Here is a 24213-nt window from a genome sequence, read left to right as displayed (position 1 = left end):
AGTTTTGGGTTTGATTCTAATTGAAAATTGGATGTCTCACAATGTGTGTAGCCTTCAAACCTTTTTAAACCTAAAAACCAGCAAAACTGATAGAACAAAAGGTCAAGTGAAATATTGCTGCAATTAGCAAAATTGTTTTTCCTTAGTTTTGCATTCTGTAAAGATTCCGAAGGAGAGGTAAAAGAACTGAAGTTTGAGGGGTTTTTTCGTAGGCTTTTAATTTCTGTCACTTCGGTGTTAAAAAGTCCATGCTTTTTAATGTTTTTTGAGTTCTTAATTTTTAAAACACTCCAACTACACTAATGCTTATTATGGCAAGAGATTCTCTTCATGTCGTAACATGCAATGTTTACTGTGAGAAAACAAAGAAGTAGCTTGGTTGTTTCGATCAGTACTCAAAGCTGTATACTATTTAATATTTTATTTTCATAACCTTGTTACGCATACATGATTTTCCACCCAGATGTCTCATATTCAGATGTCATTTTAAACATTTCATGAAGGTGTTTTTTAAAAGAAATTATTGACAGTAGCTGAAACTCTGCAAGTACCTTTGGAACTTGCTGCCTACATTCAAAAGGCATTTTTTATATTTATAATAAATATTGATAAGGTGTTTTGGAACTGAAAAAAAACCAGCTTATCGTTATGGGAAAAAGAAATGAATGTGTTCCTACTGTGCTTTTGAAATAATTACTTTTTTCATGTCGAGAAATAACTTTTTTTGACCACATTGAACTAAAGTAAAATTCAGGAGAAAAGAAAACTGAATTCTACCTGTAGGTGTCATAGTTTTGGTGACTGAATTGTAGTTTCACTTATAGATAGCAAATAGCAGATACTTGTTAATAGATCACATAAGCAGTTGAAATAGTTAAAAGGAATTGTGATGAGAACAGTTTTATATGTGTAAACTGTATATCTAATACTTAAATAAATTTGCATATGACAAGCCTTGATGGCCTTGCCATCTTTCTGGATTTTTCTGTGTTTTATAGTGGGATATTTGTTTCCTTTTTTGAATGGTATATTCTTAAAGATTTTCTTAAGGTACTCTGGGGGTAGCAGCTACAGAAATGGAAATTCACAGAAATGTCTGTGCCTCTAAGCAAGAAATGGATCACATAGCAGGAGCAATCTGTTTAACCAGTAGCCAAGATGGAGTTGCAGGGTTTTTTTTTCTTTCTCTTGACCTTACTGAGGATTCAGAATTAAGTGCATCATGGTGTTTGTTCAATAAGCTGGCATCTTTGAGTTTGACCCATGAGGTTGAAAGGAGGGGAGAGGAAGAGGGAAGGAGGAACTCTGCTCTTTCCAGCCAGACTTGTGGGAGCTCTGTGCTCAGTGACTGTCACTGATGGAAAGGCTCAATTAAGTTGTCAGAAGAAAGACAATGACTTCTATTTAATTTGCGTTCAGAGTTACCCACTCCTGGCATCTCTGTCTGGCTTTCACATTGGGCTGTAATGGCAGCTTCATGTTCAGCTGGTTTTACTTGGTGTTTACATGTACTTGCAAAAACAAGTGATGAGCAGGACAGAGCATTCATATATGAAATAGTAGATACTGGTGGTTGTCCTCTCTGTCCTCTTCAGAGCTGTCAGACTCCTGGTGTATGTCAATCCATCTGACTCTCTGAACAGACTCCATTTACAATGACATTGATGTGTTGCTTTAACAATTGCTACTAAATAATAGTTTGAAAAGCAGCACTTTGACAGCATTTTACTCCTCCTTGTCACGTGTGCTAAATGGGTATCTTAATTTACAAATGTAAATTAAGATACCCATTTAAAATGTAACAGCAAACCACCAATTTTGGTCTTGATGTAATTTTTTTTTTTTTCAAGCTAAATGAAAAGTTTTCCATGTCTTTGGGATGCTGATTACTGGCCAGAGAGTTTGATGGGGTGATTTTTAAAATGCCTTTTGTGCCTTCATAAGTTTATGCACAGACGAACATAGTATTTGTGTTCCTGTGGCTTAATATAATCATGATTTAGGCACATGTCATTGTGTCTGATTTTAGCCCACTGTAGGTGGGAATTGAAATGCACTAACTTATTTTACATTAGAAAAATGGCAGTGCAGATGTGTTCCAATGTTACACTTTGTGCTATCATTTAAAAGTGGTCTGCTACCCATTTCTGTCAGTACATCCAGTCCTAGCCAGGACACCTATTTCTAAGAAAAGTATCCCAACTGTCTCCATGATCTGTCAAATAGTGGCTATAGGCCAAGAAATGTTGCAGCAACAAAACTTTACAGTAAACATTACCTTTGCCATCCTGCATGATAAAATATACTCATATCTACTGTCTACCATCTGCTTAAGTCTGACTGTATAATGGTGACACAGTATGAAGTTATGTGTGGAATTACAAGAACTTTTTAAATATGTAAAACAAATATAACTGCATCCATATAGCAAAGAAGTTCAGATGCGTGTAATTTCACTTTCCTACCCTATTTGGATGGGCTATGGAAAAAGCTTATTTTTGTTTGTACTTGTTGGACCTGAAAATTAAAATGTGAATTTTGGCAACATTTTTTTCATTCAGAAGCAAGAGACAGATACTTGAGAGACAGAAGTTGTTAAAATGTGATCAAAACAAACAAAATTAGGAATGCTGTATTCCTGTCACCCCTCCCTTGATACCATTCTGCTTGGGAAATCAGCTGGTATAAAGCCAGGAGGACTGGTTCCTATGCTATTCCAATTTGATTAATCTTTATCTGTGATTCCTCGGGGATTGTAACAATATGTCATAATTCCAAGTAATTTAATCTTCTGTGTTTGAAAGGGGGCTGGCGTAGCTTGTCTCAAAACTTTCATCTTTCTTTCATGAGGTTGTAATTTTATGTCACACACATGCAAGGAACAACTTACAGAAAGTGGTGTATGTGTATTTACAGTCTATATACATATCTTTTTTTTTCTGGGCAGATCGTGCACAGATGATAATCCCTGGGTGAAACTGGGGTCTGTTATGCTGCAGAGATGCCCACCTGAGGAAAAGGAGAACACAGGGAATGAAATTTTGAAAATCTGCCGTTCTTTGTATGAGACAAAGCACATGCTCCCTGTCAAGGTAAGTTTTAACTCTGGATGTCATGCATATGGGTCCTGTTTCAAGGCCCCAGCTACAAGAAAGGTGTTACCATACTGGATCAAGTCCAGTGAGCTAACAGAGAGACTGAGAACTGGGTTCATTCTGTCTTAACAAGAGATGACTAAGGGAGATCATACCTTTATCTATGTGGATGAGGAAACAAGTAGAAGAGTTAAGAGTCAGTCTCTTATCAGAGATGCTCAGTGATAGAACAAGGGGCAATAGAGACAAGTCATCAAAAACTCCCATTACATCCAAGGAATGTCTAGAAGAGTTATGGAGTAAATGCTAAGTAATAACTATGATAATCTGTCTTCCTAACTGTGTATGCATACTTCAATGGAAGCATCTCTTAAGTATAAAATTATTGAAATTATTGAAGTGCTTTGTATATAAACATTGTATATTAATGAAGACAGACTGGAGAAATACTTAATGAGCTTCACACAATTTCAGAGTAGTTGTGCATATTTTTAGTAACCTGATTAATCCCTTATAATCATCTTCACATAATCATTATCTGTTATAGAAAACAGCTAATGTTAGGAAGAGAAGCAGAATAGAAACAACACATTCTATTTAAAATAAAGACAGGTGGGTGTGTGGTTTGCTTTTTTTTTAATAGTCCAACACACTGATCTGAGTCAAATTCAAAAATCTGTGTAAAACACAATTCCAGAAGATGGCAGTAAACTGAAATAAGTACATTTATTAATTTATTCATCCCACCAAAACACTTTGGTGGAAGCAGGTTTCTCTATCCCTGGGACTGGTGTAATTTTATGTAGTTTTTCTTTAGAAGGTGTTGAAATGGTGCATTATACTTCATAAACTCACAATCTTATTGGGGACAGGAGTAGCTAAACTTCGTCAAAGTTGAATGTTCTGCCTCAGCTCAGTGATTCAGGGAGACAAATCCTGAGTCTCACTGTCTCCCATCAGTCAGTTCACCATAGATCCTGATCAAGAATGGGTCATGATTTGCATTTCTCTTAATCAAGTAAAGTTTTCCTTGATCTCCATGTCAAGTCACTGGTTACATACAGTTTTGGTATTGGTAGACAGCTTTGGTTGGAGGGGCCTTCCTTCTTTAATGGTATAAGATGTTGGAAGAGCCCACAGTGTAGGTGTGAATATACAGGTAGAGATATGAGAATATTCTGGTCCTCAAGCATAAAACAGCTTTACTAATGTAAAATACATTTTTTAATGGGTAAAATGCTGTGCAGCAACAGGAATTGCACTAAAACATATTTTTACAGTTACTTACAAACACAGGCTGTATTGCTGTGAGTCTCTACTCAGGAAGAGCAGGAATGACATGCATGAATCCAAGTAATTTATGTGTATGCAAGACTACAGTATTTAAGTGCACAAATTAAAGTTGCAGTCGTGTGGCTGAATAAGATGAAAATCTGATCACTGACAACCTGTTTAGATGACTTCACCTTTCAATAAATACACTGATTAAGAAGACAAATCTGTAATGATGGAATTCTAAAAACTGAGATCAATTTATTATCATGAATAACATTTGCCATTCTGAAGTTCAAAGGTTGTGACTGGAGACATGTATTTTCAAGGGTTTTTTCCATTTCCTGCTGGTTTATCTAATTTTTTAAGCCATGGGGGTTTTTTTATGCCTTTTGGATAGTTGTATAGCTTTAATCTTTGTATCTGTGTGTGTCTCTGTGTGTGTGGTTTGTGGGAGGTTTTTTTTGGTTTTTTATTCAGGAGTTGGTTTGGTTTGTGTTTTGGTTTTGGGTGGTTTTTTGTTTGGTTTTGGTTTTGGTTGTTTTTTAATTGGCATTATTCAGTGGATAGATATTACTGTTCCTCTTAGTGCAAATAAGCATTGTTTTATTAGCCTGGAAGACACGTGTTTGGACTATCCAACATCTGCTCTGCTTGATTAATCTCTTTAGAAAGAGACAAATCCTTCTACTGCTGGTAGTTGTTACAGTGTGACTTCTGAATATCTCATGTTCTTCTGTCAGCCTGTGGGTCATGTGTCATGTAACATGAACACCTACACAGGAGAATGCGTCTAGTCCCTTATCTGTAATCACCCTAGAGTCCTAGTGGCTATGAGATGCTTATATCCTAGAATAATATAGCAGCCAACTGGTCTCCTTTATTTTTGTATTTTTGTAGCTAGTTTTATTGGGATTTATATCTGAGTTTACATTGTATGTTTTTGTTCATCCAAAGTTTTCTCTGATAATTTTTTTCTGATAATGTTGAATTTAAATGCTGCCGTTCAGCCTGCTTTTAGCCTCTCGAGACATGATACTGTTTGTATTCGTTACCACACCCTTCAAACCATCTGTGAAAATACTGAATAATACTGGACCCAGAGCAGACTCCTATGAAATATGGTTTATATGCCTCAGTGGTGTCACAGTGAACCACTGATAGCTGCATAACCTGGTATAAGACAAAAGTTACCTTACGGAAGTTTCAGCTAAGTCATGGTAATCCAGGTTTTGAATTCAGCCTTCCCTTGACCCTCTCACAGGGAACATCAAACCCCCTGTAAGCACAGCCTCTCGTGGCAGGCAGCAGACACTTGAATGCTTTTGGGTGCTTAGAGCAGAAAGTCAGTTTTGCTGCTCTGAGAAGCACCATGGATGGTGACCTGTTGTCTTGGATAGCAATTCCAATTCCTGTCCAAAGCAGCCATGCAGTCATTTGTGGCAGTGATACAGCGAGATAGTTACACTATTTGGACAGTCTTCAGTGATTGGCAGGTTGTCCAGTCCCTTCCTGTGGAAAAAAGGAATGGAGGCCAATCCAAGGATGTGTAGGTTGGACAACACTTAATTTCCCTGGTGCAGAGGACAATAAGTGTTTCATAAGACATTTCCAAAGTCTTGCTGAAATCAGATTTCATAAGGAAAACAGAGGCAGTGCAGTTTTTCCTTGTAGGAGATACCAAGTGAAGAAGAATGGATAAGAAATACCCTTCTCCATAAACTGTTAGCAAAACTGGCGTTAAAATAAAACACCCTGTTAGTATAAATGCATTTTAAGAGGACACTGAAAAATGAAGGGCAATAGACAGAACCTGCAAAAAGTAGTGCATGGGTGAAAATACCTCATAAGTGAAAGACTGAGGGAGTGCAGTGTATTATCTTACCAGAGACTGAGGGGTGGTTGATCGTATTCTGCAGATATTTTTAGATAGAACACGAGCTAATAAAAATATCTCTTCATTTACAAAGAAAGGTATAACAAAACCCAATTCAGTTTAATTTATGTAATTTCAAATTTTGGCATAAGGCACAATATCTTGAAAGAAATCAAAGTTAATTGTCGGAATATGTATTTCTCCTTCAAAAGAGATGATGGCTTCCCTGTACTTGGGTGTGGTAGGTAAGATTGAGTATGTCTGCTAGTCATGCTGCCATCAGGGAGAAAGTTATTCAAGGTGTCCGTCCAGTTTTGAGAGGCTTTCAGGCAAAAAAAGTCATCAAGCATGGTAAAATTGCTGTTTTACTCAGATTATGTATCTTACAACTCTCAGAATTTATTTTTCTAAGCTGCAGTTATTGCTGTGGATACACATTTTCAAGAAAAGGAGACATGTAGAGTGAATCTCCAGCTTTGTGTTCAGTAAACTTGCTGGAATGGCTGGTGTGCTGCTCAAAAGAAATACAACAAATATGAAATTATCGGAAGTTTGATAAGCATATGACTGATCAGACAAAGCTTAGTGTATTTGTTTAGTCTTCTTATTCCTTGATCCTATGTCATATCCTTCCCAATAAGCATGACACTCTCTTCCCAACTCTCATGACACTACATTGAGAGGAACTGTCGAGTCCCTCCAGGGCAGAGAGGCCCTGCCGAGAGACAGCAACAAATGGGAGAGATGGGCAGTCACCAACAATTGGAAGTTCAACAAAGGGAGGTGCCGGATTCTGCACCTGGGACAGGAAAGCCCTGGTTATTTGTGTAGACTGGGGAATGAGATGCCGGAAAGCAGTGCTGTGGAAAGGGACCTGGAAGTCCTGCTCAGTGACAAGTTGAATATGAGTCAGCAGCGCCCTGACAGCCAGGAGGGTCAGCCATGTCCTGGGGAACATCAGGCAAAGCATCGCCAGCCGGTCGAGGGAGGGGATTGTTCTGCTCTGCTCTGCACTGGGGCGGCCTCACCTTGAGTATTGTGTGCAGTTTTGGGCACTGTAAGATAAGAAAGCTGTTATACATATAAGATGTTAGAGAGTCTCCAAAGGAGGGCCATGAGGATGGTGAATGGTCTAGAGGGGAAGCCTTATGAGGAGTGGCTGAGGTCACTTGGTTTGTTCAACCTGGAGAAGAGACTGAGAGGAGACCTTGTTACAGTCTTCAACATCCTCACAAGAGGCACTCATCCTCACTGATCTCTTCACTCTAGTGATCAGTGACAGGACTAAAGAAAATAGTATGAAGCTGAGTCAGGGGAGTTTTAGGTTGGATATTAGGAAAAGGTTCTTCACGCAGAGGGTGGTTGGGCACTGGAACAGGCTCCCCAGGGAAGTGGTGACAGCACCTAGCCCTTCTGAGTTCAAGAAGCCTTTGGACAGTGGTCTCAGGCACATGATGTGATTTGTGGGGTTGTCCTATGCAGGGCCAGGACTTGGACTTGATGATCCTGATGGGTCCCTCCCAGCTCAGCATATTTTATGATTCTAAGCATCAACAATTGGTAGCAGTACTGAATACACATTTAAAGAAACAAATCTGAGTAAGAGATTGTGATAGAATATATCCTTTTAAGCTGTGTTTCTAGAAACTGTAAATTTAGAAAGCACTGAGCAGAGAAAGAGAGAGAGAGAGAGAGCCCTCTCTCCCAAGCAAGGCCAGGTGTGTCTGCAGTATATTACAGTTGGAGCATTTAACATCTCCTCATCTTCAAATGATTTTCAGGGTTTTAGGCTCACTGCTACTGAAACTGTGCTGCTAAAAATGTAGATCATCTTGGTCATCAAGTTGTTACAGTTGTCATTAAAACTGCAAAAGATGTAAAAAATACGTGACTTGCATTCTCTCAGCTTAATGTTTAGCTGATGAGATTTGCTCGTCAGCTAAACAATTGCTGTCAAAATGCTGGAGTGAAACAGCATCTCTAGGATGTTTTCTTTTATTTTTTGTTATCATTTTCAGTGTAACTGTCATACAATATCCAGAGTCCTTAGTGTAAATTGCCTTTGAATATGGGACATCTCTGATGGGCCTCATTGGGAAGTGGTTGTGACAAGCAGCCTGAATTCTCAGAAATCACAAAAAGGGAAGAGGAAAGGAAAGGGAAGTTATAATCTGATTTATAACATAATTTGTTCATTGAACTACTTTTTGATGTATAAATGAATAAATCACTGTAATATTGAGGGGGGGAAAAAAAAAAGCCAATCTACAAGTTACGTGTAGAATGTTTTGTAGGTTTGTTTTAACTAAAAACCAGCTAAAGATTTGGAAAGGCACAGTAGATTTGTTGGGTTTTTTTTTTTGTTTTCATTTTTGAAGATATTTCTATTCTTCTTGAAAAAGATGTGATACTAAATTTATGCTATATTATATAAGAAACTAGATGAATGATGGAAAGTTATTATACTAAATTTTATTTTTTTATAAAATATCATGTGAAATTTGGAGACATATTGCAACAGAACTTTATGATGTTGAGCTCTGGTATGAACTGCTATTTCCTCTTTATTTTGTTCCACTCTTATGATTGCGTAATTGAGTTACAGAAATGTCACAGGTGCCTGTTAAAGTTTCTTTCTGTGCTTTGCAGCATTTCAGTAAGCACATATATATTAGTCCCACAGAGACCTGTGATTGCTCTGTTATTTTTTTCAGTAAAACTCCCATTTCTAATGGTGATTCAGTACTTGCCTTGTCTTAGTCTAACAAATGGTGCACTTTAACCCTGTATTCCACATTTTAAAATTTGTCCTTTCAAGTTTCCAAAGAGCTATTTCTGACAGGGAATTCATTTGTTGTGGAACTTTTGTTTTCATTTCACATTTGACATAAAATTTTCATAAATTTTAGTGTCAGTGATGATGTTAGTATCTCCAGAGATTGCACTGAATGAGTTTGCTTTTATTTTCAGTGTATAAAAGAATTATGTTTGCTGCTGCTTAACCAGTCCCTCCTGCTGCCATCCCTGAAACTGCTGGTAGAAAGCAAAGACGAAGATCTTCATGCTGTGGCACTGGAGCAGATAACAGCAATTGCTAAGGTATGAACAATTGAATGAACTGCCTTTCAGAGTTTGAGGTAATAAATTACCTCTTTTATCTTCATGGAGTGAGCAGATACTACTGAGACACTTAGCATTATTAAGATTTTCAACATGTATTGTGTCCACAGTGAGCAGTAACATCAGGCTAATAAGATCTTTTATAGATGCTTGAGGTGATTAAACCTCATAGCACTTTGTTTAAATTACCTAGTATGCTATTTTAAGTTGTTGTGGTGGAACAGAAACTATTCTGTTATAGAAAGTAGATTTTTACCTCTTTGTTCATATTATCACACTTCGGGGTTTTTTAAGTGATAATAGTTTGTCAGATGACTTAGTTTGTTTCTGACAGGGTTGGCAATCTGTTCGTATACATGAGGAGACCAGTTATGTCACTGGTTTTGTTGTGGTGGTATGTTTGGGGACTTTCATGTAATTATAAACAGGTTTTTATTCGATACTCCAGCAAAGTTACTGTCTCAGACCTTTCTATGAAGGAGAATGGCTTTCTTATCTGACTGAATTAACTGCACTGATAATTTGCAGAATTGCAGTATTTAGGTAGGAAAACCTTATCTCTAGTACTTCCAAATTCTTTACCATATCTTAGGGAGCTCTTGGTTGTGTATTACAATACAAAATAGTAATTGATGGTATATTTCCCATGTGATACTTCAAAATGAAACTACCCATGTGGAAACAATTTTAAACATAAGCATGCCCCAAAAGCAAAAGCTTTAAAAATGTGATTTTTGGGAATTCAGATTGAAATTATAATTGCTCTAGTTATATTGACTGCCACAAAGTTTTCGGATTCCTTAGTTACAGTAAACTGCAAATTTTAGTTTTGCACCTGCACCATCCTCTATTCCCTATGAAAGATATTCTAGATCCCAGGATTCTCCCTTGAGTGCTGTACCTTTCCTTCTTATGCTGCACATTGTATTCCAGAAGCTTTGTCTTCTTGCATCCATTGGATAGTTTGAGAAATGATCTGTCTGCTTTCCAGGACTGGTGAAGACCGGTCAGAAAAGCAGTGGATCTGCAAAGCATAGACTCCATGTCACGTGCTGCTGCTTTTCCTTCAAAAGGACTTAGTTTCCAACTTTTTTCATGTGTTTTTATGAAAATTTGAAACAGTAGTATGGAAGGTATCAGGAAAAATTATATGTAATACACACTGACTTGTATCGAAATTCCAGTACCATTGCTAGCATCCAGTTTGAATTTGGAGTGTTTGTTAGTTAAGTTTGATATTTAAGCAAAGAGGTGTTCTATTCCTGTCTTTAATACAAATAGACCACAAATTTTCTGACTTTGTCACAAAACATAATTTTATGAATATTAACCACCAAAACAATAGTACATTGATAGTTTTCTTCTACTACCTGCTATTTTAGATTTTATGTCTGCAAAGCTTTGTTGTAACTGTTTTTAAACAAGATGATCTCACTGAAAAGCAAGCGCAGATCTGATATATGCATGCACTTTCTTACCTCTGTTCTTGTTAACCTTTTAAAATTGACTTCTTGTTGGCAGATGAAAACTGCTGTATAAGTGACTAACTCTGAAGCTTGTCACCAGGAATTTGGGTCCAAGCAGGTTTTATTTAACTACTTTTGAAGCATAGCGTTGTGCAGTTGCACTTTCTGAATGCTTACTAATTGTACTGCTCTCTTAACTGGCCTTTTCTTTCTGGTGTGCTCCAGCTTTCAATTTCCTACGCTCTAGGCTGATTACATTATATTGGAGTTTCAGGGCCAGGAACCTTATTATCTTCTTACTAATATAACGCACTTTGTACATCTGTCCATGCCCAAAATAATATTCTTTGTACAGGGGGAAGCTCGATGAGCCATTTCTAGTTTTTTCTTCTAAGTTCAGTATTGTTTTGAGCACATAGTTTGGTAAGAGTGCTGAATAACCTAGAATTTTCAAAGCATTTAGCTTTGGTGTAATGTTTCATTTTAAGTCAACGAAGATTTAACTATTGACTTTGTTACATCAGGCATAGAGCTTAGCCAGTACCTTGAATGTGCCATTCCACTGACAGTGTTAGAAAAGCAGCTACTACAGAAGCGTGCTGTGCTAAATGTAAAAGCTGTTCTTGCATTGTGTAGAAAAGTACCTTTTATTCCTTGTTTTATATGCATCTCTTATGATTACATTATTTGCTGTTGTACTAAAAGTGCATATATTACTTAGCTGTGGCAATGTTGTTTATTCAGTAAAATTTTTTATGCCTGCTCTTTGCTTTTTAAAATACAGTATTTGGACTGTTTATGCTTTTTGTAGAATTCTTAATGAATTTTTCATAGGAAGGCCATTTCTTCTTACATTGAACAGGAAACGGACAAATAACATCTGGCAAAGGGGAATCATAGCTATTGATTCCCTGATGTAGTGCTAACACAGCTCACAAACATGGCTGCGAGAAAAATACAGCACTTGCTTGCTGATAGGATGTATTAGTTAGCCATTTGTTGTATGTTGCTGACAGCTTTATGGATGTTTACAGTTAAGGATGATGCTGAAGTGCTGATACTAGGAATTGTATAGCTTTTGCCTGTAATAAAACAACCAAGTTTTTGTGTAAGCTTTTTTGAAATTGCAGATCTCTCTTTTTATTGTGTATCTTTTAATGAACTGCCACTTGTGGGTTTTTTGGGTAACAGAAATAATAGTTCTCTGTGTTGTGTGGTGTGTGAATAATTTAAAAAATCAGTTTGCTTAAATAAGCTTCTTACTGCCAAGAGAGCCCTTAAAAGTCAGATTGTTTTCAAGAAGAATTTCAGTGTTGTCTGTGCACTTGGTTATCTCTTAGAGATTAAGACTGATTTTTATACATCTGACAGAACAAGTAAATATTCTGTTACCTGTTGGTACCTGTAATGTTCAAACAGCTAACAAGTGGGAATTAATATAAGCAATGCAAATACTTCTTCAATCAAGACTTTAATAGAAACTTTAATAGAAAAATGTTTTAGTGTAAAATAATACCTTTGCTCCATATCCATGCTATACTTTCAATGAAGAATTTCTGAGTCTAGCTTTGCAACATGTTTTACTGAAAAATGTCATATGAAAAATCATAAAAAATGTGGGAAATAATGGAATTGCTAGTGTTTTTCAATGACTTATGCCATTTATGGTTACTCACTTGATGGGGCTTACCCTTTAAAAGAGATCTTGTTAAATTATATGTATATAAGCTAATGGTCATTATGGTAAAATATCTGTCTCTGGTTTATTTTTCTTGTTTTCTTGTCCCCTTATTTATTTGTTCTGTATAGAGTCCTCTAAGGAATGAAATTAAAAGCATTTTTACCTCCAGTAGTAGTGGAGAATGGAATACTCTGGAAGACAGCATGTTCAATTCTTTTCTGCTGTGTTATCAGCAGCTCTTATATTTCATAACGCATGGATTTTTTAATGTTATCAATGAAATAATAATAATTCTGGTAATACCAGAACCTCTAGACACCTGCAGAAACAATGCTGATGGGGAATTGACCAGACCTTGACTTGCCTCTTAGTGAGGCAAAAGAAAATACCTGACCTGCTCTTACATCTCAGAAATTCTCACTGCAGGACAGATTTTTTTTCAGATATGCTACATCATAGCAAGTATTTGTACAATGTCCATGTAGGCTGTATTAGCAACCAGAAAAAAATGCTGGATGTTGATATGTGTCCTAGGTCTTAGGGAGTGGATACACAGAATGCTTACTTTCATGGTTGCATAAATTTGTGGAGGCTTTAGTGATTTATCAGGAAAGCCTTCTGTGTGCCTCAAGTTCCTCTTCTGATCTTCACCCACCTACTTCACACACAGGCTTGCTTAAAACTCAAAGGCTCACTATCTGCATGCCCAGGGGACCTGCTGTCTTGGTAGAGCTGTGAGCCTCAAGCCTTAGTCCATTTCATAATATTGATATGCTGATGGCAAAGCCCCAGGCAGGCCTGCTCAACCCTTACTAATTGTGCACTGACAGCAGTGAGTTCAGCTTAAGACACAAGCTGCCATTCTGACTCAGAAATACAGAAGGGTGAGTACAGGTTGTGAGGGAAACAACTTGAATCTCCTGCCCTCTCTAGGAGCAGCACTTACTAGTCTGTGTTAAGGCTTCTCACCATCCTGCTGAAGGTGTGCAAAGTTTAGACAGAGTGCAAGTGGGTTCTTGCATCTTTTGACAGAAAGTTTGCTGACACGTGGTTTTCCATCTGTAAATGCAGATCCGTTTATACATTCTGCATTAAGGAGACATTTGATAAAATGCACGAACAGAGCACTGTAGTGCTACTTCAGTGGAAGTGAGTGCATCTGTTGCAATTCTGTGTCTGTGCTGTCTCACTTCCTAGATAAATACATGTGTCTCTACAGGGATAAGTATCGATCATCATAGTTTAAGGAGTGGGCTGTTCATCAGAGATAAGAGTCACAGATTGTTTGGGTTGAAAGGGACCTTAAAGATCATCTCATTTCAACTCCCCTGGCATGGGCAGGGACACCTTCCACTAGACCAGGCTGCTCAAAGCCCTACCTGGCCTTGAACACTTACAGGGATGGGGCAGCCACAACTTTTCTGGGCAGCCTATTCCACTGCCTCACAATGAAGAATTTCTTCCTAATATCTAATCTAAACTCACCTTCTTTCAGTTTAAAGCCATTTCCCCATGTGCCAACACTCCTTGCTCTTGTAAAAAGACCCTCCCCAGCTCTCTTGCAGCCCCCTTTAGATACTGGAAGGCTGTTGTATGGTCTCCTGGGAGCCTTTTCTTTTCCAGGCTGAAAACCCCAACTCTATCAATCCTGTCTTCATAGGAGAGGTGCTCCAGCTCTCCTAAGATAGTCTTTGTAGCCTTCTCTGGACCCGTTCCAACAAGTCCAAGTCTGTCTTGTGCTGTAGGCCCCACACCTGGATGCAGTACTTCAGGTACTCAGGAGAGCAGAGATACCACTTGAATGCCTACACTTCAGTGCTTGAAAATAGATTTTAGCCAATACCTAAATAGGTATGTAAGTCAAGGAAAAAAATTCACAAATTCTCCTCTTTAACTTCATTATCAGTATTAGTTCTTTAACTTGGACACATGCACATTGTGTGTAGGCATCACACTAAATCTGCACAGTCAAATCCTACTGAAGGAGAAATGGACATGAAAAATGAAAGTTTATTCCCATTTAAACCTTCTAGAAGCAATAGATTTTACACTAAGGAAAAATTTAGCACCCTTAGCATGGAGTTCTAGATAGGCATAATAACTTTTCTCTAATGTATACACTCTGAGTTTGTCATTATTATGGGTCATAGTTTATTCACACAATATGGAAAGTGGCTGTGTGTTAATTTGTGCAGAAGACACCTGCACCTCTGAGACTTGCTTAAACTGCAGTCAGCTGCATCCCATGTCATTGGAACAGTGATTCTGGGATTAGTGATAGACTTTGCTGGAACCAGAGTTGAAAGGGTGTTGGGATAGCAAGGGCTCTGCATCTGCAGGCGGATCGACTCATTAATAAGATCCTGCCTCTGCTGTCTGCCCAGAAGAAGTAGCTTTTTAATATTGGGGTAGTAAGGTTGTTACTCAGTAATTGTCATAATTGCGTTTTATTCTCTTATAGGCAACTTTTGTCAAAAGAATGATTTTGAAAATGAAAATGTAGTGCATTTAGGAGTCTCTGTCTACTTTAGGCTAATATTTGGTATGTATGGAAAGGAAAAATAACTCTGAAGGTTGATTGAAATAATATTTTTAAAAGGCGTAAAATTTTGAGGATCTAAATTCCACCTGGAGCACTGTCATGGCTCAAACAGATGGAAGAATTACAAGTCTAGTGCAGAGTAAGAACACAGCAAATATACAGGCTCTTTTTCTGAGGTGTTGCTCTCCCAACTTCACTTATTTTCAGCGGTATGTATTTGCTGACTAAGCAACTGCCAATGGTTTTCTGTATTGATTTTGTGCAGTTTCTCCTTAAACTTCCTTGAGCTTTTACATTCTGCATTATCATTTGCCAAAGAGTTCAACAGTGTAAAAAAAACAACTTATTTTTCCTATTTTCTCTGAATCTCATCCTACTAGATTAATTTGATGCTTCATAGTTTCTTTTTTTATGAGAGAACATGTTTAATCAATCCCTGTATAATTTTAATGATGTTGCTATCTGCTTTATGCTCTCTAAGTCACCTCTTTTCTAGATTGGAGAGTCCTAGTTTTGCTGAGTAATTTTTTGCATAGAAACAATATTATACTCTGTATGGTGTATTTTTAAAATATGCTTTGTGTGTTTACCTTTTATATTGTTTTAGTATTTTTTGTTGTAATGTTTGTTCTAATTTAAAATTAATTTTAAATACATGTGGTCTTAAGGTATATTTCCATTAGTTAAAAAAATTCTTATACATTTATTAAACATAGCTGCTCAGTGTATAAGCTATGTTAATTAAGGTTTTTAAATATACATCAATTCATTGACAATCTCTGTAGGTGTTTGTAAGAACTTTGGGGTGTGTATTTATTTTTTTTAAACCAGTGACCGTAACTGTCTCTTCGTATGCAACTGATAGCCCAGAAAGTTGACATGACCTAGAGTTGCAAAATTGGAAAATGGTCAATCTAGCTTTCTTAGCTGCCAGTTTTTATATAGAATTCTATTAAACCTCAGTGTCTCTGTGTTCTTCCCACACCTGCCAGACTCTACTTTAATTGACCAAAATAGACAGGGGCCTAAGATGTGTGAAATGAATTCACAGGGTCTGGTTGCCATCTTGTGTCTCCATCCAGTTGCCTGGAGACAACTAAATTAGCAAAGGTTTCCTCTTTCTGACCACATTTTCAGACAGTTTTCAAGTATGAAAGTGGGAAATAATAATAGGTTTAAACCTACTGAACTATTTGAGCTTAAGGATGTGGCTGTTGCACACAACAAGGGCCTTTTTTTTGTGCTGTTTTGTCATGTGTAAAGTCACAATGATCTCATTTCTGCATGAGTGCAGACAGATTTCTCTACTTGCATATTGCATGTGGGCATCTTCAGGCTCATAGTATAGATCAGATGTTTAATGGCTTTATGCTAGGAAAGGTCTTTTACTTTCAGATTTGTCTCTCGCCAATTTGTAAGTTTCTGGTATATGAAATGACACTTATCTATAGCGCTTTTCATTAACTGAATAGTAGCCTAAAAAATTTAAATTAAACCTCACATCTCTGTTAATGTCATTCCTGTAATTACTGTTTGCATTTTATTTTCATAAAATCGAACAATGAAGCCCTGTGTAAAGTTGCATCCTACATACAGGTTAAGAATAGAGCACACAGAGCTCTGAAGTGGGACAGAATATCCCTCCAGCCTCCCATTTCAGAGAGGATGACAGCTGTTTGGATAATGCCTTAATATGCTGTGTAGTGTGCTGCAAGATGCCAACTCTAGGAAGTTTAGAATCATGGGATTGTTTAGGTTAGAAAATACCTTTGAAGTCTCGTCAAGTCCAACTGTTAACCCAGCACTGCTAAGTCCACCTAAGTGCCACCTCTACACATCTTTTAAATAACTCCAGGTATGGTGACTTAGCCACCTCCCTGGACAGCCTGTTCCAGTGCTTGACAACTTTTTCTATGAAGAATTTTCTCCTAATATTCAATCTAAACTTCCCCTGACACAACCTGAGGACAATTCCTACCTATCACTTGTTAATTAGGAGAAGAGGCTGACCCGCCATCTCCCTGTAACCTCCTTTCAGGTAGTTGTAGAGAGTGATAAGGTTCCCCCTGAGCCTCCTCTTCTCCAGGCTAAACACTCCTGCTCCCTCAGCAGCAACTCATATGACTTACTCACCAGACCCTTCAGCAGCTCCGTTGCCCTTCTCTGGACACTCTCCAGCACCTCAATGTCTTTTTTGTACTGAGGGGCCCAGAACTGAACACACCATTCAAGGTGTGGCCTCACTAGTGCCGAGTACAGGGAGATGATCACTGCCCTGGTCCTGCTGGCCACACTGTTCTTGATGCAGGCCAGGATGCCATTGGCCTTCTTGGCCACCTGGGCACACTGCTGGCTCATGTTCAGCTGCCGTCAACCCATCTGATTTAATGATCAACCTGTCTTCAGCATAATTAACATAGGACAGTTATTAACACAGGACCACCTCTTGAGCCTGTCGTGGTCCTTCTGGATGACATTCCTTCTCCTTTTTGGTTTTATGTAGTTGTTTTATTGTTCTTCATTAAGCAGTAAATGAATACAACACTGCATTTCAAGGAATCCAGGAAAGACAGGTCAAAATAAACTGAAATAGAATTTGAAGTATTCTATACTGGTTTTTTTGTAAAGCTATAGACAAGATTCTTAAGAGAATATCTGCTCTCATGTATGAAGTAACTGCATTTTTTGAGGCATCCAGGTTGTCTCAGAGAGGTTAGCAGCTCTGTGCTCCACATCTTTTATTACACACTATATTCTTCTGAAAATCTCATCCTTGCTGTGAGTGCTGTAACTGAAAAATCTGATTGTGTCTGTGAATGTTGCCTGTCATATTAACACGTGGAATGTAATGTACTGTATTAATATAAAGTGAGCAAAATTTAATATACTCTGCTCTGACCTTCCTCAGAGTGTCATTTTTGATATGGAGCTAAATGGTGTGATCTGTTCTGCACTGGGACTGAGAAGATGTGAAAAGTCTATAAAGCTGTTGATGTAATCCCAGGCTGTTAAGCGTCCTTATTCCTTAACTTTGTTCAGGTCAAATATTTATATTAATGTGGTAGACTGTTCAAGACAAACTTTACATATTCTGACATATGCAAAGTGTGTATCCCTGTTGTTAATCCATACGGAATACTCATCTCACTTTGAAGGTCACACTGTTAAAACTGTCGTGACATGTTCTGGTTGATGGCTGTATCTGGTAATTAATCTTTAATTACTTTGAATTTCTCTTTCTCTGTAGGTTGATGATTCCACTTGTGATGCTGAAATCCTTTCCTTGCTCCTGGATGCCAAGCTAGTGGTGAAGTGCATGCCCACTGCCTTCTGCCCACGCCTTGTTGACCACCTGCTGGCTCACCAGGGAGAGGGAGGCTGGGATGTAGAGGAAATAGCAAGGCAGCTTAAAGAGGCAGGATTCAACGCAGAGGCCGGGTCCCTCCTGATGGCTCATCGAGGGACTCACCCTGCACTCAGGACTTTTACTACTGCCCTCCAGGCTGTCCAGTATTGGATCTAAAACTGTATTTGTCTGCCTTTTTACTGGAGATCTTACACAAAAGGGAGAAATCGATGTTCTAGTGAAGTAACAAAGTGAGTTATTACCTACGTGTTATAGAAAACAAACAGGACACAGTGAATTCCCATAGACTTCTAATTGTTTAAAAAAATGTATCGGTGCAGACTCTATCATTCTGTTGTATGAATAGCAAAGCATTGAATCTGATAATCCTTTTCAGATCAAAGTGTGAAATGGTTACACTCGGTGACATAGAAATGAAACATTAGTAAGCTGGCAGGTTATATACAATTTGTCTTAATTTCTGTAAGTAATTTACTCTTGTTGTAATGTAAAACTAATGTAAAATATAATTATAAAGATATATATGGAGCAAAAAAAGTCACAATGAAGAGTGATTTTGGAGAATTTCAAAACCTTAAAATTTGGTATTGTGCAATGTTGTTATCACAGCTTTTGTTCGCAGTAAATAAAATATTTTGCATTTAATGTACTCTCTCTTCTTTCAGCCTTTTAGTCAGATAAATATTTTCTTAAGCTCCTTTTCCTGAAATTGCTGTCTCCCCTTAATGATGTTTATTCATAAGGACAAGCTGAAGTCTTTGAGATATTTTTCTCCACACTTTGGGAAGTCCCATCTCAAATCCTAAACGTGTGTTGATACCTTTTGTGAATGCATTTTCGGAGTATTTACTTATATTTTTCTTGATTTCTGAAAAATTGCATAACTGTGTTTATTTCCAAGTGCCTTTCTACCTTAATAAGGCAAAACGATATTTTGATTGTTTTCAGAGGTTTTTTAACAAGTGCACTGTTGATTGCACTGCATTACCAGAAGGGTTGGATGTTTCCATGTGTTTATAAGCATTTGTTGTTAAAATCAGTCTGTCAGTCCTTTGCCTAATCTTGTGTTCAGATCTAGTTTTGATGTAATAATGTAGAGAAACGTTGCACACAATAAGAGCTGCAGGTTAATAGACACTGGTAGCAATCTCTAGGTAATGTAATATAACCTCGTGTTTAAGGCAGATTGCCTTTGTGGTTGGAGCAGATTGCTCAGGACTGCATTCAGTTGGGTCTGGAAAACCTACAAGGATGAATGTCTCGGCTTGGTTGTGCCCATGTTGAAAAGCTTTTTATGCTTGTCCTCTTGGGATCTTTGTTTTACAAGCTCTTACTGTCTGTGAAAATATCTGAGATGTCAACCTTACTTCCCACATTACACAGGATTCTTAATGAGACTTTTAACAATGCTTTAATTCTTCAGATTGTTAACTTATCTTTTGTACTTGCTAGTCCCAGCTGTCCCTCCATGTTTATGGAAGTGCTTGTATCATCCATGTATTAATATACATATCAAGTTCAAATTTCTACCATTCAACAACATTTCCTTAATTCAGTTCTCTTATGTTAGCAGTCCCAAGAGCCCCAGACTAGTACAGCAAATGTATTGGAATTGCAGAGAAAAAAGAGGGAAAATTTTAAAAAGATAATGTAGGTGGTAATCAGTAGTTATGGACAAACCACAAGGCACACCTCCAGCAAGAAAACCTTGGATTATTTTGTAGAAGATATTTCAGTACTTTACAATGAAGCATTTTGGTGTGTCTGCATGTTTTGTTCTCAGGTTAGTAAATTTAGTACTAGATTTTCTGACTATTCTCATTCAGGATCATGAAAAGTTTGTGTTTAATGTCACTCTAAAGCTGAGCTGTAGATAAAGCTCTAATGAGTGTTATTGATCTTCTGTCCATTTTCTGGTTTCTTGGCATTAGAAATCCATGATAAGTGTTTTCCTTGCAGCCTGGACTACTCCTGATTTATTCTGTATTCAAAACTTTCACCTGTAAGAAAGAGTATGTACACTAGTATATACATGCACAATGACTAAGCTGTATTAGTGTATGTCTCAAAGAAAATTAAAGGGAAAAAAAAAGAAAGAAGAGGCACATAACAGGGACGTGTATCCCAGTGCCAGTCTTTTAGTATTTTCTGTATTGTATATTAATATTTGTGCTCTGGGATTGACCAGGATACGCTAGCAGATGCTATTGAGTTGGGTTTGGATTTTGATTTTTGTTTAGTTCTTTTTAAAGAAGCTCACCTTGGTATGACTTTTAGCCAGGTTATTGTTATACTGAACGCTGAGCAGTTCAGTTCTATCAGTTTGTTTGATTTGCAGTTGGGATTTGTTCAGAATACAGCATGAGCAGACTTTTTTTTTTTCCTTTTTTTACCCCAAACAATTCCACGCTCTGGAGATACTTCTGCTCCCAAAAACAGGTAAATAAAGAGTTGTGTCTGCAAGAGCAATGCTTCCCAGGGCAATTAATCCTCTTTTGTGTGAAGAACACAGATAGTGTTTGGATCTTTGAAGAGCTCTGGCACCTGGAAGACACGGCAAAATATATCACCTTTCTTTTGGATAATTAGAACTAGAGATTAGGGAAGAAAGATCATAACTCACAATTTCTTTTTCTGCCTCTGTAGAGAGTATGACATTGCAACAGACACAGAGCAGACACTTGTATTTATAAACAAAACAGTGCAATTCAGTGAGTGACTATATATGAATCAGAAATTTTCCTGATATAATAATTCTGTGCTTTACTGTTTGTGACGTTCTGCACAGTGAAGAGATGCTTTGAGAGTGTGGGCATCTAGTGTAGAGTATGGCCAGGAAGGACATGGACCTTTTGGACCAAGTCCAGAGGAGGGCCACAAAAATTATCAGAGGGCTTTGGAACGGCTCCCCCGTAAAGGCAGGCTGAGAGAGATGGGGGTGTTCAGCTTGGAGAATAGAAGGCTCTAGAGAGACCTTAAAGCAACCTTCCAGTACTTAAAATGGGCTTGTAAGAAATAGGTGGACAAACTTTTTAGTGGAGTCTGTTGTGATAGGATGGGGCGGGGGGAAATAGTTTTAAACTAAAAGATGTTGAATTTAGATTAGATAGAAGTTTTTTACAGTGAGGATGATGAAACACTGTCACAGGTTGTCCAGAGAGGGGGTAGGTACCCCATCCCTGGAAACATTCAAGGTCAGGTTGGATAGGGCTCTGAGCTCTCATGGCCAATAAAGATGTCCCTGCTTATTGCAGGAGGTTGGAGTAGATGACCTTGAAAGGGTCCCTTCCAACCCAAACTATTCTAATAATATGGATACCTGTATCGTAAAGGTCACAATTCCTATCCTTGCAAAAGCACAATGATTTTTTGGTTTTTTTTGATATATTTTTTGATACATGGAATGGAGAAGCAGAGGTATGCTTTGTATCATGTTGCAGACACACCAAAAGCTCCTCTACAGGTCTAAAAAGACTTTTTATTTTGATTATTTAAGTGTTACTGAGCACTTGAGATAGTTGTTTGCACAGGATTATTTGATTTGATACTGAGCTCTCTTTCCACATTGGTAAAAGCCACCAGAAGTTGCATTATTTTACATGTTTTTTACAGTTTATGACTTTTTTCACGTGCATCTGTGATGGTACAACACACACTCCCCCCTCCTTGGGCCACACTGTCATGTCAGAAATGCTCATTAGGCCTCAGCCTTGATGAACAGCACCTGGGCTCAGCTCCACGTGAGCTCTCTCGGGAACTTACTCTGCCTGACAAGCTCCTGTTTTTAACAAACTGCCTTGGAAACTTATTTAGTAGCCAAAGTGGAACAACACTTTTGTTATTGAGCTTTCAAGGTAAGTTACAGACCCAAATTGTGGCCAGGATGGAACATTACTATGATAAAGTCCACTCTCTTGCATCCCTATAAACAGCAGTCCTCAGTGAGATCCTTTGAGCTCCTCTGACTGTAGTGGGCTGTGATCAGCATCTCCCTCTGAGTGGGACAGCTCTGTGAGCCTGGGAGCTCTCGGATTTACTTGGAAGCTGACAACAGAGCCTGGGCTGATACCCCCACTCCTCAAGGATCAACCCTTCACCTGCTGAGAGGATACAAAGGCATCCAACGTGAATACTTCGGTGAACTCAAGGGGAGTTTTTTGCAGGGATACACCTTGTACTTACTGTTTAGGTCTGGGGGGAGAGGTGTGGGGGGGTGTGAATATGCTCTAGCAAACATATTATGCATGTTGCTTTCTTGGATTCTTAAATACGTGAGATGCGTAAGTAAATTCGGCCTATAAGAGAGTTACCATTATGCTACAGTAAATTCTATGAATGTTATATTATTTAAAGTAGGCTATTGATTAAGTACTGTTTAAGTGCTGTTAAAACTTTTAGGCCTAAACCATTGATTAAGTCGCCAGCTCAGTTTGGCAAGGAGGTCAACTCTGAACCGCGTGACTCATGGGGAGGGTCTCCTTCAGTCCTTTATATTCTTACCCTTTTGTCCCACCCTTGGGCTCCACATAGATAATTTTAGGTTGATTTTAGTTTTAGATTGAGTGATTTTAAATTTCAGTTCAGTTTTCCACTATGTGCTTTAACCGTCTAGGTAAGTAGTAGAGTGAGCCTTGCCAATGGACTTCTGTCATGCTTTCACTTTAATATTAAACCTTTTGCTGATAGAGATGCTGGTGGTTCTTGGAGTGACCTAAAACACTCATTCACATCAACATCATCATAGTTAGATTGAAGTCCATTTATCAGTTGATTGCCCAGACAGTGAAGACTTTCAACAGTTTTTCATGCAGCCCTAGTTCTCACTCAAAAACTTACCCTCATTAGCTTGCTTCTAATTTCTGAGGATCTGCTAGAATGTTCTGCTATATTCCTATACGCTTAATGCAACAGCACTTTGACACCTTATGACTAGTCCCTTTTTATAGACATAGGAAATTGTATACCTGAATGTCTTTAGCAACCACCTGCACTTGTGGGAAAGTTTTGCTGAAGGTACATAGAAGCAGAGGAGGATATCAAGGTCCTGTGGATGGTCAAAAACAGACTCACTCTGTTTTAGCCTGGCTAAAACATCTGCTAACCCAGTTCTATTCTCAAGAGCTCAGTGCCTTAAACTTTCATGTTTGTCCTCATCATGCTCTGTTGCACGGGGTGGAGATGGAATACTGAGTTTGCAGAGTGAATGAGCATCCCACTGTAGAATGGGAAGACTTCAACAACACAAGGACAAAGCCTTATCTTTCCTTAGTGCTTAGGAAAGTTGGTTTTTAACTACAGTCAGTATTTTCAGTAGGTAATTATGAAAGCTAAAACTTTATAAAAAGTAAATTCCTCTCTAAGCCTTTCTCTCTACCATGACATTCAGAAACATGAAAATCTTATTTACTTTGATTTCTTCTTATAGTGACAGATTTCATCTGTCCTTTTTCTTCACTTGCTTTGGTATTGGCTAACAAAGAGGATGGCTTGGTGCTCGTGGTAATGACTCTGCTGTTTGAACAAAGCTGAGTATTCAATCATAGAATCATAGAATAGACTGGGTTGGAAAAGACGTCCAAGATCATCAAGTCCAACCCCTGATCCAACTCCAATTACTATATCATGGCACTAAGGGCCACATCCAATCTCTGCTTAAAAACCTCCAGGGATGGTGAATCCACCACCTCTCTGGGTAGGCCGTTCCAATGCCTGATTACCCTCTCTGTAAAGAATTTCTTCCTAACATCTAACCTAAACCTCCCCTGGCAGAGCTTGAGCCCATGTCCCCTTGTCC

The 24213-nt window shown here is 38.1% G+C and overlaps 1 protein-coding gene across 1 annotated transcript in view; it reads left to right on the top strand.

Moving 5' to 3' along the window:
- NBAS (neuroblastoma amplified sequence) overlaps positions 1-19064 on the top strand; it is a 164410-nt gene extending 145346 nt beyond the window's left edge. Inside the window, exons 50-52 of the mRNA XM_027887996.1 lie at positions 2948-3092; positions 9214-9342; positions 18300-19064. Of these exons, the coding sequence (XP_027743797.1) occupies positions 2948-3092; positions 9214-9342; positions 18300-18575 (550 nt within the window). The 3' untranslated portion in view covers positions 18576-19064. The remainder of the gene's footprint in view (positions 1-2947; positions 3093-9213; positions 9343-18299) is intronic.
- The last annotated feature ends 5149 nt before the right edge of the window (positions 19065-24213 follow it).

Source organism: Empidonax traillii, unplaced genomic scaffold (assembly GCF_003031625.1).
Source record: "Empidonax traillii isolate 1590-97213 ecotype Southwest subspecies unplaced genomic scaffold, ASM303162v1 scaffold228:size850385, whole genome shotgun sequence".
Taxonomy (NCBI): Eukaryota; Metazoa; Chordata; class Aves; order Passeriformes; family Tyrannidae; genus Empidonax; species Empidonax traillii.
Note: the sequence above shows the minus strand (reverse complement) of the source record. Positions and strands in the feature narration are given on the sequence as shown.